Raw genomic sequence first — 19735 nt, forward strand, 5'->3', positions numbered from 1 at the left:
CTAGTGCCGATAGCATGAACACACATGTTGATTGATTTATTTTTAATGCAGTTTAATCATTTGACCAATTTGGCCCCAACATAATAGACACAATTAATTCTTTTTACAGAGCAAAATGCTTTTATTTAGTGATTTAAGCAACATTTTAAGCGTCATTTCTGAGTTAGATTACAGTTTATTCATGCTGTGATATGGATTAAATCTCATAACTAACTCTCACTTGCTTACCCCATCCCTCCTCCTCTCTCTCTCCCTCTTACACACACACAAAAACAGGAAGTACAAAATGATTAACTTGTGAATAATCAAATTTTGTGATTATTTTATTTAATGACACAATAAAAACCTAATAAAAGACTGTGAATGAAATGTAGCTGTTCTTGAAGAACAGCCAGGTCCCACAGATACAGGCGAGGCCTTTTGTAGCTATCTCCATTGCCTGTATGATAAAGCAAGCTCACCCCAGGTGACTCCTGCAGAGAGAGCAGATCTGTCAGGGCCCCGAATTAGAAAATATGCCCACAAAGACGGGTTCCTCCAAGGCAGCTGCCCTCTCCGTTAGAGACCGCAAGGTCACGGCCCTCGTGAGGACAGGCTGGAGTCATGCTGGAGCGACACATGGGCATAACTCAGCCTGTCATTCAGCTCAAGCATTGGGCGTCATAGAAGTACTGAAAGGTTTATAGTGTTATTTATTTACAGGAGCTGCTTTCTTCAAGGATGTTTGACAAAGGCCAAACATAATCTGAACTGAGATTGTTATAGTATTTAATAATAAAATATATTTTAGATTATTTTAGGTCAAGAAAAACCTATTTAACTTTTTGTAAAACATTAAACAGTTTATATAACATGAATATCATACACATATTGTTGTCTAATGAAAAACATGTATTTCCAAAATGGTGAGTTTATAGTAGAAGACAAAATGTTCTTAACTTTGAATTGAAATATGTGTAAAATAAGAGTTTTTTTTTCGAACACTATTAGAGCATTTCTATTGGTTGATCGATCCGGAATTATTTACACAGTGTATAGAGCAGCTACACAGTAAATTCACTAGTGTTAAATCAACTTTAATACTCAAAGTGTTGATTTAACACTGGCAAATTTACTGTGTATAGGATGCTTGAATAGAAATAATTGTACAATAAAAGAAGAGCTTTTCTGAATAATTTTAGATCATTTCTATTGTTTTATTCATCTATAATTATTTACTAAAAAAGTACAAATCATGTTGTTAAATAAATGTAGAAATAGCCTTTGTTAAATACGACCCTATAGTCCTTTGTAACTGTGTTTAAGTAATTATACAGATTGATTTGCTCATAAATTAGGGGAATGTTTCATTCCTAAATGTTGCTTTTACAATTGGTTTATTAGTTTTTAGAGAGTAAAAATGTATGTAAACTTACCAGATTTATGTAGGAATGATGTTATAAGTGCAGTAGACCTGTCTTTATATCCAAGCTTTTTAAAAGTAGTTTCTTGGTCGAACAGCATATAGATGCTCTCATTGGGCATCCATGGCAGACTGTTGCCTGTGTGTGTGTGTGTGTGTGTGGCTGGGCTCTATAAAAAAGAGCAGGATTTTAACCTCAGCCAGCCTCAGCATCCCAGCTGCATTTCATCCAGAACCTCACAGATAAGAGTGCATTAACCTGTGTTGTGCTTTGGCAGGCCGTTCCACCTCCACCTTTCTCAGCACTGTCCAGCCCGCCGCCAGCGGGCCGCTGGGACAGGACCGCATGGTCGAGTCCAAGGACCCGCCCCTGCCCACCGATAAGAGGGACCCTTATATCGCGGTGCCCTCTCTAACCCAGCAGGAGTCCACTGGTAAGCCTTGGAATGGACATGTCCATTTTTGTCCTGTGGGGGGAGGAGATTTACAGTAGCTTACTGCTTCCAGCTGACCGGTGCGTAAAAGCCGGAGACGCATTTGTGGGCGTGACAAATTGCCGTGCTCCTGAAAGAGAGAGATTTATTTAACAAAGCCTGTACCTTCCCCCCGAGGTGGGTGTGTAATATCCAGGCTATTGCCGATGAAAAAGGGAAGATTGCTCTGTATTTATTTCCTCTACACATGATGGCCCATCTTTATCTTGGCTCTGTGACACGACATTGAACGCCCTTTTCCGAACGATACCGACGTACAACTCCCGCAAGGTCGGCCTGTAACTGCCGCTCGTAATGAAGCTCCCAACAAGAGCCGTGCGGTGAGGATATTCTCTCAGATCAATAAAATGTTATGAATTTTATTACACTAAGCCTGGTAAATGACAGCCTATGAGAAACTGCTTAATTTGTACAGAGTAATATCTGAGAGATTCACAATTAGTAAGTCACAGATTCCCTCCTGAAGTTAAATCACTGGTGATCAGTATGTAGGCTGTTCCTTCGGTTTAATATCTCTCGCTCTCTCAGGATTAGAAATTCAAAAGAAATTCTCACGTTCAAAAGGACACTGTAGATAGGAAGTGCATTTCTGCTGTCTAAAACCCAATCGCATAAAAAAATAAAAAAACACTTTATTTATAATTAAACAAATTCTTCACTTTCAGTGGAAGTCGCTGTAAAAAAGATAATATCCTAAGTTAGTTTAAACAATTTCAATAGGTCTATACATAGCAACCATTTCTCACACAATGTTAGATTCACATTAAGACAAAAAGTTAAAATACAAAGATCAAACCTTGTTTCTCAAGCTTCTTTATACTAATTCTTTATAGTAATATATGCAGTATGCGAATTTGAGTTGGCCAAGTTCCTTAATGGCACATTTGTGTGGATGCTGCTTAATATATGGAGTGTTTTCAATCAGGTTAAACACTGAAGTAAAATGAGACCATACAGTCATAAATCTAAAGTGTAGACACCTCTGGTTAAAGGACACCTATTTTGTTTGTTTAAAGTGAAAATAAAATCCGGTACCACTTTAAAATAAGACTACCTTTATAATGAGTTTATAAAGGGTTTACAATTAGTTTATTAATGGATACTAATTAGGTTGTAAATGCCTTAAAAATATTTATTAATTATTATTAATCAGTTATAACACATACGTAGAAAGGGCAACAATATAGATGGCTGTGGGTTCACTATTTATGCCCTTATTTCACATTAACATAAATAAAACATGGCATATTTAATTTCTCTGACATATTTTGTGTGTAAACATGTCATTTAAACCAGGAGGCACTTGTAGAATTGTAGTATAATCACATTAATAAACTTTATGTTCATGCTATAAAGTGACTGATCCTCATTCACTATAATACGTAAATTAGAAATGAATATTTTCCAGACCTGAATTATGTGCCAGTAAAAAAGAAAAAGACTCTAATATTCTAATACTAAATCTATATAAACATTATATAAACATCCAGTTAACTAAAATAATAAGATTGGAAGCCAATGCTAAACATCTTTATTTTAGATTTGATATTGACCATTTTGTTCACAAACCATCCCTAAACACTATAATAAACATGATAAAAAGTATGATTTAAAAATCACATACAGTTAGTAAAAATAAGCTCTTTAAATTGTCTCTAGTGCTGGGCGTGGCTAAACTATTGTTTCATTGGCTTATAAACGTTTTAATTGGCTTGTTAATTGTCTATTCTGATAAACAACCGGTCTCGATTAATTGATTGTTATGTGCAACAAAGCATTTAAAAAATTATATACATATATACATTATATCCATTGTAATGGACACATTGTCTGAAAGGGTTAAATAGGTATTGTGGTGTAAAATATGCAACAGACGGTTTCCTAAGGTTCCTATAAAATATTTATTCAATTAGTTTTACTGAAAATGAATAAAATGTGTTATTTAAACAGAGTATTTATGACTATAAAACAGTTTTACTCTTATGATAAACAACCAGCACAATGCACTTCCTGTCCAGCCCGCACTGTTAAGAGCGCTGATTATTTTATGTGTAGCGTTTTTGCAGAGATTCCTCCATTACGTCACTGGAAGCAGTACACCTGTTGAACATACACAATGGTGGCAGAGAAAAGGCATGCTTATTTGGCATCACTGCAGTGTTGCTGCCTCCATTGCCAATACCCAGTGCTGACATCCAAATCACTGGTATAGGCAAAGTGGCCCATATCTAAACAGAGCTTCTTATTGCTGTTGTTTCTTTTCCTTTTGTCTTTATTATTATTATTATTATTATTATTATTATTATTATTATTATTATTATTATTATTATTATTATTATTAAAAGCTTCTTCTTTGTAATGTCCAGTAATTCTGTGAGCTGGTATTAGCTTATTACCCATCTTAGTTATGTAATCATAATTAATTGTGATGTTTTGTTGCTTCTGTTTCTTGCTTATGCATGGCATTTGACTTCACTGCTTCGCTTTTAAAGACTTGTTTTGCGATATATAAACTGTACCACACTGCAATATATTATTTCTGCTTTAACATATATTAACAGCACTTTCATATTTCAATGTTCACACAGCCCAACCTTTCATTTTCTTGTGGATATGTCTGTTGCTCTGTGTTTGTGTTTGTGTTTTTTTTTTTTTTTTATCGGTTGTAAAGTGACCAATGTACTCAGGAAAAAATGTCTGTAGATGGACATGGACATGTGTGTTTGCCTGTCACAATAATTGAATATAATTGTATATAAATAAACAATTGCATACTAATGCATTTATACCGTTTTAAAGAGCAATTAGATTTAAATTAATGATAGGGAGATTAATACTTTTTCTTCCCATGATGCATGCTGTCCACTGTGACTGATAAGCATCTGTCTCTGACTTTACATCAACTTGTTTAAGCTAGGTATGCATGTTTAATAGAGTGGAGGACAATGAGTGAACACAGTGTTTAAAAACACCAGCAGCACTGCTGCTGTATCTGATCCATTCCTTCCAGCACAACACCCATACTTACTTATGATATGTTTAATCGTATACTGTGCCAGTCAAAAGTTTGGGGCACACATTTTCATTAATATTTGTACTTTATTTGTATTTTTTTTTACTACATTGTAGATTAATATTAAGTACTGTGAATGAATTAAAAACTATGAAGGAACACATAAACAGAGTGAAGAAAAAGTATATAAGTGGTTTATTTTTATTATATAAGTATTATAAGTATTGCGTCGTTAAGTCAGGGCCTAAACTGAAAGTAAGTTAACAGAAAGATAATAAAACTGAATGTAATAGTGAACTCGACATTATTAGGACACAAATATGTGTAGAATGTAGAGGTTGCTTATGTTTTACTTCAATAAAACAGCCTAATAAAACAGACATTGAAGTTGATATAGTTGAAACATCTTATGTTTTACTTATTGCCTTTATCAGATTAGGAGAAGACGGTAAATATGAATCACTAATGTCAACCCTTTTTAGAGATAGATAGATAGATAGATAGATAGATAGATAGATAGATAGATAGATAGATAGATAGATAGATAGATAGATAGATACGTAGATCGTAGATAGATAGATAGATAGATAGATAGATAGATAGATAGATAGATAGATAGGTAGGTACATAGGTACGTAGATAGATAGATAGATAGATAGATAGATAGATAGATAGATAGATAGATAGATAGATAGATAGATAGATAGATAGATAGATAGATAGATAGATAGATAGATAGATAGATAGATACTTGACATTAAAACAAAAGGGGCTATTTTACGTATTTTGTCTTATTTAACAATTTTTGGTTTACTTCAGAATTTCATATGTGATCCTTCATAGTTTTGATGTTTTCAATTTTACTCAAAAATAAAAAAAAATAATAAAAATAAAGAAAAACACATTAAATGTCCGTAAATGTATGCATCAGCAGTGTAATTATTGTGACAGGCCTTCATGTGTGCAAATGATTGTTATTGCAAACAATCAAAAACATTTATTTTAACAGTAAAATTACCAATATTCGAACAGTATGTTAACTATACACACTATTTTATCAGCATGGAAGCATGACTCGATCTGCCCAGTGTGGCCAGTTCTGCCTTCTTTTTTTTTTCATACTGCTGTAATATCACGGTGCCGTGGTGCATTAGTGTAACACTGGCGAAATGTGAATTTGATGAATATTCAAAAAGGAATGTTTATGAGTTCACTCCATTCCCAACGCACCAAAGCTGGCTGGTGGCGACATTTTTTCGCAGTACATTTGAGCACTGTGTGTCTGTCTGGTCTCATCTATTTGTCTGTGTGTGTGTGTAAGTGTATGTGTGTGTGTCTATGTGAGATGCTTCTGCTCCTGCTTTTCTCCAACAACGCTAAACACACACACACACACATGCAGTGACTCATGCACGTAATCCTTCCCACCCTATCTGCACCTCCACCATCTGCTGCCATTGTGAGTAGTCTCCCTTCCACAGGACCTTTCATCTCCCCAGATGGAACGTTCCAAGGCTGTACCTTAATGTAGCCACAACCTATTACTAACCTTAATCTACTGTACAGCGCATCCTCTTTCTTCCCAAATGGAGCCATGTCTCTCTTTCCCCGCGTCTGGGGAATGGATTCTATCAGCCCCTCCCTTCACCCTCCCTCTCTCTCTTTCTTTCTTTCTTTCTTTCTTTCTTTTTTTTCTCCCTCCCACCCTTTTTCCCTCTCCGTCTGCACCCCCTTCCCGCCCCACCAACCTGTGGCTGTCTGCGTGCCTCTCGAATTTATAGGTCAATTACAAAGGCAATATAGACACAGAGAGGAAGGGAACACGGTGTTTCTGGAGGTTCTCAGTCTATATTCCTTATAGTGCTGCCATAACTGCACTTCACTGGTGTGTATGTGTATATATATATATATATATGTTCACAATCAACACTATTCCAGCCTACCCTTCCTCGGCTGAGTGGACATGACAGCTGATATGTGATAGCCCGGTGCGAGCGAATCAAATGCAAAGGCAGAAAATTCCACCTTCCAGATAATAGGATTGAACATGACCAGATAAGCGCCACTCTCCGCCCACTCTCTGTACCGGTTCTTTTGTTTTCTGAATTAAATCTCTTCTTATTTTTTTCTCCTGCTGGAAGCTGGATTCCAGCCAGTATGTACATTTGCTAATAGTATTATAGTATTTGACTGGGCTCTGCCCGGCCTCCAACTTTAAATCAGAGAAATATACTTCCATTATGGAATGGTTAACGTTTTATAGCACATGGCTTTAAAACAGGACTTTCCATCATATTGACAGTTATGGAGAGATAAGTGTCCAGACTATATTACTATTTTCTGCTACCTGTTCCTTAATGACATTCAGATTAGTACCTTTCACCTCTATTCTGATGTAAGGCTACATTTATTCAGGGCAGAATAAACTTAATTACATTTGAGTAAGTATATAATACACTTCATGCTTTCCTGCTGGTTCTTAAGGTGCTTCAATGGTTCTTTGAGTGATTTTCAGTTTATGAGAACAATAGGATTCATCAATATAAGTGCAAAGCTGCAGATTTTTTGTTGAGACTTGGTGCAAACATGTAAGCAAAGTGAAAATTGTATTCATAGATGTTAGATTGGCCTTCAGGCATGTTCCTCCTTTTGAAATGTGGTTCTTTTTAAGATGGCACATATTAAAACCACTATTTTGTCTATTTTGCCAATTTTTCCACCATTGCTTGCTTAATTATTTAGCCTAGACATATTTTAGTATTGCTTTTAAAAGAAAATGTCATCATATAGTAGAAATTATTATTTTACCAAACATTCTGTGCCCAAGAACCTTTTTTTAAAACAATTCATAGGAAGATTCTGGACAGTGTTTCTGAAAGAGATGTGTATGTGTTAAGAAACAAAATTTAAACAGCAGAGGACCATTTATTAAGCAAAGATTCTTCAAACGTTTCACACTCACACATTTCTATTACAAACATGGCTCTTCGTAGCAGTTTTGTGGCGATTCTTCTATGGCATCATTCAAAGAACAGTTATACCACAGTTACTTCCGATCCTGCAATGTGATTGGCTGAGAGGCGGCGTATTATGAGTGACATTATCAGCCGGTAATGCACTGTAACTGAAGCTCTCTAAGTATTACTCCACCCATACCCATAACCTAGCAAGGGTGCAGTGCTTACAAGCCAAACAGCGCAGCTACAAACAGGGCAGCAATGAAACTGTTTTAACTCGTAGAGTGTTTATAACCAAACAGATCGTATTTTATCATTCAATTTATTAAACAGCAATAATGGAGCTGTGGTATAATGATCTACGACTGCAGGACAGCTGTGCCAATACTACACATTATAGCACAAACCTCGACTGTATTATTGCTTAATTCAATCACCTTTATTTGGAACATTTTGTAGTACTTTTACTGTGTTCAGTTTTCATATTCACTTCATATGTCAGAGTTAGTTTTAAAAATCCAGCACATGACATTTTATAATATTTGCTATGATTGGAACCTGTGACTCTATATCTCTTCAATATCTTCAAGTAGATAGAACGCGGTATAAATGCCAGCACGGCTTTTCACACGCAGCACGGCGTGACATTTTCTGAAAGTGGGAATCTCGTCAGTAATATCGCGTGCACATCACAGGCGTTAATGAAGGATCGCTGCACTGTGGCACTGTGACCTGGCTTAGACCTTAAATATTTTTATAATAAATGTGCACATATGATGGCCTCAATCAGGATGCAGTAGACAAAGCAAAGCCTTATAAAAACACCCCATAGATCTAGGGCAGATGAATAATCAGCCAACCATTCGTGATCCCGGCAGCAAAAGCACAATTACATGGGATCGGTACACGCTCTCACGGACAGGGTTCCAGGAACGGCTTGAATAGAATGCTGCTTTATGGGGTTACTGAGACGGAAAATGACTAAAACTAGCAGAAAGAGGTGACCACACTGGATGAATGAATAAACAACCTGTAAGTGAGTCTCTCCTACGAAAAAGTGGTTAAAAAAAGAAGAAAGTCACAGTGAGCGTATTGGAGTTATTAAAGGCAGTTAGGCGTAAGTGTTCTGTTTTTAATTCAATTGAGTTCATTTATTTATATAGCACTTTCTCAGATCGAAGTGAAACAAAGTGCTTTACAAAGGAAGGAATACAAATTATACATTGAAGGACAAAGGAATCTGTTTTTTATTGTTAAATCATAGCTAATGGGGGCAATTTGTATTTCCGTTGTAGCTCCGGAGCACAGTATCAGATTCAGAAGATGAAATGCTGAGACCTTTTGCCCTGGGCATCCTGTAGGTGTTTGTGTTATGTTGACTCTTGAGAGACTTTGCTAAATCACTGAAATTAATGTTGAAGCATATTTGCTTTTCAAACATTTGGACACACTTTTTCATTCATTGTTATGTTTTTTATTGTACTGTAGATTAATAACAAAGGCATCAAAACTATGGAGAAACAGTTATGTAATTATTTTGTTAACAAAAAAGAAGAGAAAGATAAAGGAGGTGAGGCTTAGAGCCTTACAGGGTAGTTCCCAGAATGCTCAGTAACTGCACAGCTATCTTTTTGTTCTTGGGGTTGTTTAGGGGGTTTTGTGTTGTTGTCAGTTTGGTTTATGTTTGTTTATGTGTTTGTTTGTCTAGATAAATGCGATAAGGTTCCACTAAGGTAGCAGTTCCACTTGGTGTTGGGTTAGAATGTGAATAAGGTGTCCAATAGTGGTCCACCAATTTCAGTGAGAACTACTGGTCATAGGCAATTATTTTCAAACGTTATTAAGGCGTGGCCTTGTTGGTCCAATCCAAGAAACACTACAATATATTTTAGGCTTTAAATTCTTCAAAGTTGTCACCTTGTGCTCTGATGACGGATTTGCACACTATTAGCATTTTTTTTCACCGTCTTGAAGGAATTGCCAGAGGTGCTGAGCACTTGTCAGCTGCTTTTCACTATGCCAAATCCTTCTCAGTTGGGTTTCGGGCGGGTGATTGTAGAGAACAGGTCAACTGACAGAGCACTCCATCACTGTCCGTCATGGTTCAGAAAGCCCTTACATAGCCTGAGGCTGTCCTGTGGAAAACCAAAATGATGGCCTCACTAAATGCAAACCATCACATGTCAACTGTCAACCTTTTCATCAAACCAAAAATCTCATCAGATGAAAGTACAGATTTCCATTGGTCTAAAGTCCATTCCTTTGGTTTCTAAGCCAAATCAGGTCTGTTTTTCTTGCTGCTCTCGCTAAGTAGTGGCTAATAAAGTCCAGGTTTCTCCCAGTCTCCTCTGAACAGCTGATTTTTAAAACGGTCTGCTACTTGAACTCTGTGAAGCATTTTTGTGGTGCTATTAATTTGCAGTTTCTGAGTCTGGTAACTTTAATGAACTTATCCTGTGCAGCAGACGCAACACTTGGTCTTCCTTCCCTGGGGCGGTCCTCATGAGAGCCAGTTTCATTATAGCATATCATGGTTTTCATGACTGCACTATTATAGAGGATATATTCAAAGTTTATGGAATTTTCTGGACTGACTGACCTTCATGCTTTAAAGTAACGATGGACTGTTGGTTCTCTTACTTTAACTCTCTTTACTCTTAGTTGAGTAATTCTTGCCATAATATGGATTAGAACAGCAGATGGATAGGGCTGTGCACTGCATAGAAAACTATATATCTCTCCTATCTCTGCACAACACAACTTCAGTTCTCAAACACATTAACTCTTGATAAGGTACACCTGTTTATTGCAAACCATTCCAGGTGACTACTTTATAAAGTTCTGGTTAGTGTACTCTTAAGCCCTATCGGGACGGGATTAGTTTCTTAGGGAGTCCTGGGTTACGTTTTTCTTTTATTTTATTCCTGTCCAGAACGACATTGTGTGTGTTTTTCTCAGAGGTCCTCTAAAAAAATTACAGGCTGAATTACCTACTGTTTTTCACTGAACTCTGTGGTCATAAGTTAATTTTATTAATTAACATTCCTTTCAGGATGCACATCTCTGAGTTTCGTTATCTTGTGTTAAAAAAGCTATTTGTCCACTGCCACACACCATAATTACACTTTGGACAGTGCATTTCCACAGAGATCCACGTAAACACAACAGCGAGTGGAAATGGAGGAGCTACTGAACGTGATGTCATGTGACCGAGAAAGCCAAAAAACTCACTGGTCCTCCTGTTTTTTCAATTTCAGTCCGGATGCAAGAGTTTTATCACTGAGTAGAAGTGTAAAATATTTTTCAAACACGTCCCCCTGAGAAACTAATCCCGTCTGGATAGGGCTTTAGTCCAGCAGTGACACTGAAGTGTCTGATCCACTCTTACCAGCACAACACATATAATTTTTTTGAGAGTTTGTATGGAAACAGTTGATTAGCTGATTGTGTCCCAGAACAGGGTTGAAAAATATGGATAAACATAACCGAGGATATGTTGATTGAAGATCAGTGCTGGTATTGTTTTTGTGAATGCAAGAGAATTAGGGACACCTCTCAGAGAGAGAGAGAGATAGGGGTAAAGAGAGAAAGAGAGAGAAATCAGACACAAATATTGAGCCACAAGCATCAACTCTCCTGTTCTTTGTGCAGACGCATTTGAATCAGAATGTTCACAGAGGGTATCTGATTGCTCTGCCGAGAAGTAAACATATTAGCGATGCAGTGTCAGTGCTGAAATCCTCCACATCATTAGCTCAGCTAGCATTCAGATTCAGGATTTCTCATGTGGGACCGACTAAATCGGAACATGTCACTTGAACTAGAGCCCTCAAACGTGCTCCACCCCTACCTGTCGTCAATCAACACTTGTACCTATGCTTTAGCAAGTTGTTCCGAGTCCTCTGTGGCGTGTTTTCGCACTTTGATTGTGAGACACGTAGGTTTATTAATTGTTGCTTCCTTCCCTTCGGAAGATGTCGCTTAAAACAGGTTGCCTTGTTGTTGGATGTGCAAATATTCACACATCAGATCTTCACACAGGATGGAGCATATTGACAAGCACTATGGATTTGTTTTAGCCCTCTCAAACGCAGCCAACCATTTTTTCCAAGCTACCTAATTTGTCCAGGACCAAAGCCTCATGAAATTCAGATGCAGACCGCTAGTCTCGAGCTTTGTTCTCGGGCCTGCTTTGCTGTCAGCAACCTGCACTGGAAAGGTTACATTAACGTGTTTTATTTGGTGCCCATGAATTTTATGAGACCGTTTGACAGGGCTGGATCGGTAGCCTGACTGATTGCTTTTGCTTTAAAGCAAGTTAGGGCGTCCAAGATCAATCAAAATAAAAAACGTTCTGCCTTAAAAAAAAAGAAAAAAAAAGGGTGAGATCTTCTAGTTCTATGCTCCTAACTAATGGCACTTCATTTGTCTGAGACCTGGTCTTCTTTATGGCTGTTCTTCTTTGAAGTTGACTCCAGAAACAATTGACTTCCTACATGAAAGTTGGATCTTCAAAGGTCCGGAGGCACTGTAAGTGGGGCCCCGTATTCTCACAGCCCTGTGTCAAGGTCAGGGAGAGTGGCCCGCAGTGCCAAGGGAGGAGCACTTTAACTTCTCTTCATCCCTTTGGCGGGAGTGAGCCTCTGTCCCTGAGCGTGATCTCCAATGAGAGGGCTGCTCTTTTCCTCCCCACTTCAAACAAGGCTCTGTGGCTAGACAAGATTGATTTTAAAAACTGAGCTCTTCTCCCTCAGTTCACCAAAGGCAATTCATTTTGACTGTGTTACATCACTATACGCGTAGCCGAATGATGTAGCAAAGAATGTCCTTGGCACTATCATGTACACAGTGAAGTTTGAGTATTGTGACCAACTTGTTGTTTCTGTACTTTTTGTCATTTTTATCCTATTCATTGACCGTATATGAGCACTTTCTTTCGTTGGTCGACATGTAATTACAGTCTGCAGTCCTATGGCTGTTGCTCTGCATACTTTATTGTCCTTCTTGCACTTTGTTCTTCAGTGGATGGGACCACTACAGAGCGGGTATCATTTGGGTGGTCGTGCGGAAAAAAGCCCTATCTGAACGAGATTAATCTGTCAAAAATATCTCACACTTCTACTTACTGATAGAACTCTTGCATCCAGACTGCAATTGAAAAAACAGGAGGACCAGTGAGTTTTTGGCTTTCTTAGTCACATGACATCGTGTTCAGTACCTCCTTCATTTCCACTCTCTGTTGTTTTTGTCATGGATCTCCGTGGAAATACGTAGCTATTTTATTAAACGCAAAGAGACAAAACTCAGATATGTGCATCCGAACGGGACTAAAATTACCGGAGGACCACAGAGTTTAGCAAAAAACAGTAGGTAATTCAGCCTGTAATCTTCTGAGAAAGGATTTTCTCAGAGGACGTCTGAGAAAAACACATGCATGGTCGTTCCTGACAAGAATAAAATCACAGAGGACCCCCCCATAAAAAAGAAAACTACCCCAGGAACCCCTGAGAAACTAATCCCGTCCTGATAGGGCTTTAGTGTGTGTAGATCTGACACAGCAGTGCTGCTGGAGTTTTTAAACTCTCACTGTCCATTCTAATAGACACTCCTACCTAGTTGCTTTACCTTGTAGTTGTAAAGTCAGAGACAGAAACTCTGTTTCTGTGACAACTGTATTGGTCATCCTCTAGTCCTTCATCAGTGCCCATAGGACTCTGCTGTTAGGAAGCTGTTGTCTGAATATTTCTGGTTTTGGGCTATTTTCAGTCTAGCATTAATGCTGAAGTGTTTAAAAACACCAGCAGCACTGCTGTGTCTTATCTAACAGACCACCACCATCATGTTAGTGTCACCACAGTGCTGAGAATGACCCACCACCCAAATAATACCTGATCTGTGATGGTCCTGTGGGTTCTTACCATTGAAGAGTTAAAGAAAAATATTAAAGTATGCAGAGACAGGAAACAAATACAGAACTACAGTCTGTAATTATAGAACTACAAAAGTGCTCCTATATACTCAGTGGAGCTGGCAAAATCTAACATTAGTATTCTGTCTTGGCTATGTATTTTTTGTTCAGGAAAATGTCCAACACCTCAGCATACTGGACATTCGCTCATTCTTTTTGTAGCATTGTAGAATATCAGATGTATTATATCCACTGACAGCATTGTTTAGTCCAAAAGGGACAGCTCTGACAGCAGTAAAGGAACCTAGCAGAGTAGAAAAGTTCATACCGGGAAAGCTTTTATCGATTTATAGTCATTCTAGCCTTTTTGGCAGTGCTACCTTTTTAATCTCCACCTGAAAAAAAAGAAGCAGTCCAGTGATCACAGTCTGATTTATTTTAAGAAAAAGCTGTTCAGCCTGAGCACAAATTGCTGGTTAAGCTGATTGCTTTAAAGGTCATATGAACTGACAGTTTACCTAAACATTTGCTCAGAGTTTTACTAAATCTATAATACAAAGTCCTCTTGCCAGAGATTGCACCTCTTTAAGGAAAAAAAACAACTCCTTCAGCTAAATATACATCCTAGAGTCTTATCTCCTCTGCTGTGCACAGTATATGTATGGAGTTGAGGATGGGAAACCCTTCAAAACATCAAATAGATGCAGAACAGAGCTATGGGGAAAAAAGTTTGCTTGGTGAGAAAGAAATGCAGACAAAGTTGAAAGCAAAAGGTTCTCAGATCTCTCCATTAGCAGAGAAGAAGCAGATGTGTGTACCGTACAAATGGGTCGCTTTGTCATCCAGGGTTTTGCACAATACATGTCATCCATTCATCTGCTTGCCGTGAGATAAAACCACATGATCCACAGCAGCCTCTAAAAAGGCAGACACTTTCTCCGATAAGTAAAAGGCATAGCCAGCAAGAACAGCACTGTAAATAAATATCATGAGGTCAGGTTTAACGCCCCCGTGACAGGCGACTCAAGGCTAGTTTCATTAAAGATCGGCTCGCCATATCTCGTAGTGCCAACGATAGGAGCGACTGTGCCAAGTAGAGAGTCTAAACATGACCCTGTGGATTTCATGAGGCCGGTGTGACTCAGATCACAATCTGTGCTCCAGTGACTTATTGCACCTTGCAGTTTTGCTGTGTAGATGATGAAAACCATGAATGCCACTTGCCTTAATCCTTACAGAATATAAATGAACCCTTACTTGTTAGTGTTAACATACCGATCTGCTACCCCGAGAAAAATCACTAGATTCATAATCATAGATGGAGATAATACAAGAGTTTCCCCTTTGGTCATAATAAAGTCCAACTATGGTCCAAAATCTACTTTCATACAGTTGAGTCTCAGAACTTGCCTGAGTTTGTTTGTGCTTTAAGTTCCCGGCATGTTTTTAATAATACACAATTTAAATGCAGCACATTAAATCTTGTTTATTTTCATGCTTCACTTATAAAGCAGCAGTGTTACAGTAGGTCAGTTGTGAGGTATTTGCTTTTCCCATTAAAGTTCTGTTGTGAAAAACAAGCACTTGAAAAGGAGCTGTGAGATTTGCCTGGCAGTCTTTATTGTTATGCCGTACCTTTCCCTAACAGTCTTTTCTTTCTAAAACAAACAATCTTTTTTTCAGCTCTACCTCTGCCATGATCCTTGCACAGTCTTGAGATCCAGTTTTTAGATTGATCTGTTGATATATTATGTTTGAGATTTTCTAACAGTGAAATGTTCCACTTGTCTGTGTTGGTTGATGAAGAGCATTTCCAAACTCTGTCCACAGGAGTGATTCGTGAGAGCTTCCAGAAAGGACGGGATCAGATGGTCCCCATCACTCTGCTTGCCGTCGCTGTGATCCTGGCCTTTGTCATGGGTGCCGTCTTCTCAGGAATCATAGTCTACTGCGTGTGTGACCACCACCGCCGACGCGACTTCGAGATCCCCGGACGCAAGGATAAGGACTCTGTCAACTCCAGACGAGGCTCCATGAACAGTGTCACCAAGCTGACAGGCCTATTCGAGACTCAAGCAAAAGATGGCCGCCCTGAGGCCATCCTAGCACCCTTGATGCACAATGGACGCCTGACCAATGGCAAGATGCTCATCAAGGCCGAACAGCACCACCTGGACCTGGCCGCTCTGCCGACTCCAGAGTCCACCCCGATGCAGCCACGCCGCAAACCAAGCCGGGGCAGCCGCGAATGGGAGCGAAACCAGAACTTGATCAACGCCTGTGCCAAAGACCTAGCCTCAATGGGCTCACCAGTCATCCCAACTGACCTGCCACTGAGGGCGTCGCCAGGCCACATCCCTAGTGTGGTGGTGCTGCCTTTACCTCAGCACCAGCAGGCCTATCAGCACGAGTACGTCGAGCAGCCACATTTGCCTGATGACCAAGCCGCCACTCTGGAGTACAAAACCATGAAGAGTCCCTGCCACAGTCTTAGCATGTCGGACAGTGATGGGATACCGCCTCGAGTCCCACAGCGGGAGGCCTCTTTGGCCGCTGTGGTGCCACCAGCCGTCCCACAAATGGGCAAGAGGCTGGACATGTACAGTCGTGGGTATCCTGCAAGCTCCAGCAAGCAGAAGAAGCAGCACAACACCAATTCCTCCAACTCATCCCATTTGTCGAGAAACCACAGCTTCGCCAGGGCTGAAACTCCGCCACCGGCCCCACAAAGGGTGGACTCCATGCATCTCGGCTCCCCTCCACCCATGGGCCTTACGCGGCACTCCAGCCTGAGCTCCTACGGCTCACTGCCCCGCTGCAGCAGCTCCAGCAGGCACCTCAAGCCCGATGTTCCACCTAAACCCTCGCAAGTCTCCCTCTCCTCAAAAGTCAAGTCCAGTGACTTATGCACATAAAGCAGCGTAAGGGGAAAACGGGGGATACACAAAGTGCATCTGCGTTGTACAGCTGTGTACAGGAAATGCAACTCACTGTTTTTTTAAGAAAACAAACAACAACAAAAAAATGTTTTTCATATATATGGAGGTGTCGAGCTCAGGCTGGTAATGTCCGGATTCCCGGACGGCAGGAGATGGAACACCTGCTACTGAAAAGAGAAGGACACTCTCTTAAATCTTTCATCGCCGAGCCACAACGTTTAGCCATATTTTTTTTTGTCGTTTTTGTTGGTTTTTTTTCCAGAAATGACAGTATGTCAGTCTGAGGACACAGCCACGTTGCAACTGTTGTTTTGTTCTCTTAACGGACTGCCAAAAGCACATCACGGAGAGGAGTGTAATTGTATAGTTCGGTAGCTGGGACATGCCCCAGTTCAAAGCACTTGGACGCAGCAAGCTCAGACTGGAACAACTGCTGCTTTACAATGGAAAACTGTGAAATAAGAATAAGTAAGAAAAAAAAACAGAACGAGAAAAAAAGAAGATTCTCAACGCCTCTCAGTGTTGCAGCTACTGGACACAGCAATCAAGTTCTGCCTTTTGCAAGGTCTGAAAAATCGTCTACTGTAACTGGTGACTGCTTAACCCGTGACTGTTAGTACTAATAGTTGGTTGTATTTATTTTTAATAAAGTGCTTTCAAAGAAAGACTGACTCTTTTTAGGCTCAGACAGAGAGAGAGAGAGAGAAGAGATCTTTTTAATTTTAATTAATTGTGTGAAATTATTTAAAGTCATTCAACTGGAGCCAGTACCACTTTTCTTGCTTCTTGTGGAAAAAAAGATCCTCTAACTTCTTTGGGATGTTGCTGAGTGAACTCGGAGAGAATTAAGTTCTCTGCACGGAGGAGATATTTATTGAACTGTGCCAGAGGAGCTCGGGAAGGGCTCTGAAAATAGCAGCACCCTAAGATGATAAGAACCTCCCTTTTGTGAAATAAAAAGGATAGAAAATGAAAGACAGGAAAAAAAAAAAAAGAATCCTCAAACTGGAACTCCTAGATCGCACCCTCACCTTTCCATGGGCATCTCCATTCAGCACTGTGGATCGTGTCAGTAACTTCTACTCCTACAGCTTCACCGAGTGCCATTCTGATTCACGTTTTTGCATGAAAGTGTGCAAAGACTGAGAAGAAGAAGAAGAAGAAGAAGAAGAAGAGGAAGAACAAAAAAAAGCCCCAGATAATCTGCACTTAAAACATGCAGCGAGACAAATGGGTGGATGTTGGCGCACGACCAGCAGGGGTGTGGGGGGGGGGGGGTGCTTCGTTTAGTTTTTTATTTTATTTTTTATTTGGCAGGTATCAAAACGTATCAATTTTACAGTCTCTTCTTCACACAGGCCCTTTCATTGTATTACATCTGTTTGGTAGCCTGCTTTTTTTTTCTTTTCTTTTTTTTTTTGGTTTCTTCCACGTGTAAATTTGTGCCTTACACCCCTGAGTAGTGAAGAGTTTGTTAGCTGTTAACTGTTACCTAGTAGTTCTTATTGATCTGATTATGTATTTCCCTCATTTGATGAAAAAGCAATTAAAGAATGTAGGTGTTCTTGTTGTTCATTCTGCTCCCTTTGGAAATATTGGGTGGGAGGGGCTAACCACAAACTTTGTAATTGATTTATTTCTGATTGTGCCAATGAAAACGCTTGAAACGCCCTTTTGTCGTGTTGGCGGTGTGTCGTCCATGCTGGTTTTGTTTTGTTTTGTTTTCTGTTTTGTTTTTTTTTAGAGTCTTGATGTTTTTATTTGACTTTTATCTGACCACATTCTAGGTTAAGCGGTGTGTATTCCTGAAAAGGCCTCCTTGGTTCTGGTACAATGCAATAATATCTAATAATAGCTAAAGGCTAATTCAGCTACAGAACTAATGCCCCCCTTAAAACACACTAGGGTCCTAATGCTCATTATAAAACTCAGTTTCTAGGCAGCAAATACAGGCTGGCTCCTGTGAAGAGAAGCACTTGAATAATATTAGGGAACATATTAATGCTTTCGATGTTTATGACAGATGCCGACTAATAAAATTCCTTAACTTGTTAAATCGTTTTGCGTAAAAAGACGGGCTTTTAATTGTCTGATTTGGGTATTTAACTGTTTAATATGTTTTATGGCTCTCACCTCTTCCCCTAAATGAACCCAGCGCTCCTCTGTTGTAGTCTCTGTAGGCCAGTGAGTTTTCTACTTCAACTTTCCCACTGGGGTTCCTTACAAATCCTAAAAAAGCAGCTCATCAATCAAACAGATCCCCACCCTGGCCTTCGGGCGTGTGTTTACTTGGACTAACGTGTACATAGATGCTTGTAGGGTCAGATTGCATTGGCCTGTCTGGGGTCAGGTTAGGAGTAGGACCGGGACACTCATGCTCACACCTCTTTCTCTGAGTAATGCATCTCTGCCCACGCGTTTTGATGGTGTTCGTGGACAGTGGGCCCTTTGGTGTGCCTTTTGTCTTTCACCCTTTTGCTATACACTGATAGAGGCAAACCAAGTTGGAAATTTTTGGAAATCGTTTGAAGTTTGTATGCCTGTAAGATATTGTTCTGTCACACGTTCTTTTTTTTTTCTTGCCCTTCTCCAACCTCCTTAACATCTGATTCACAGATAAATGTATGTTGTAAAGAAATTCTCTTTAATAAATGAAAAAAAGTAATAAAAATGTTTTAAATTCTTGTCACAAAGATTCTCTTTTCTGTGTTTTATTAACTTCATCATCTGAGACTTTCCAGAAGCAAAAACACCTATATGAATAATTTTATATATGAAATATATAAATAAAAAACTTTTTGGTCCTATTTTTATTTTTATTAATGAAGGGATTGGTAGATAATTTTTTAAAGTACAAAAAGAGAAGATCGGTTGACATATGTCAGTAAAAATAATAATATTGTGAAAAATGTAAGGCCCATGAACACAAAACTCTAGAAATTCTTCTTGCCAGTGTTTTTTGGCCAGAGCCTCAAAGCATCACATTCCAGTCACTGAGGGATAGTGTGATAGTTTTACACAT

General features: G+C 39.2%; 1 protein-coding gene across 2 annotated transcripts in view; it reads left to right on the plus strand.

Annotated features, from left to right (window-relative positions):
- The window catches only part of sema6a (sema domain, transmembrane domain (TM), and cytoplasmic domain, (semaphorin) 6A), a 114748-nt gene extending 95342 nt beyond the window's left edge, over nucleotides 1-19406 (plus strand). Inside the window, exons 18-19 of one of the 2 annotated variants that reach the window (XM_049486014.1) lie at nucleotides 1681-1836; nucleotides 15605-19406. In XM_049486014.1, coding sequence (XP_049341971.1) covers nucleotides 1681-1836; nucleotides 15605-16689 — 1241 coding nt within the window. In that variant the 3' untranslated portion in view covers nucleotides 16690-19406. The remainder of the gene's footprint in view (nucleotides 1-1680; nucleotides 1837-15604) is intronic. The other variant, XM_049486015.1, reaches the window with a different exon arrangement.
- The last annotated feature ends 329 nt before the right edge of the window (nucleotides 19407-19735 follow it).

Source organism: Astyanax mexicanus, chromosome 12 (assembly GCF_023375975.1).
Source record: "Astyanax mexicanus isolate ESR-SI-001 chromosome 12, AstMex3_surface, whole genome shotgun sequence".
Classification (NCBI taxonomy): Eukaryota; Metazoa; Chordata; class Actinopteri; order Characiformes; family Acestrorhamphidae; genus Astyanax; species Astyanax mexicanus.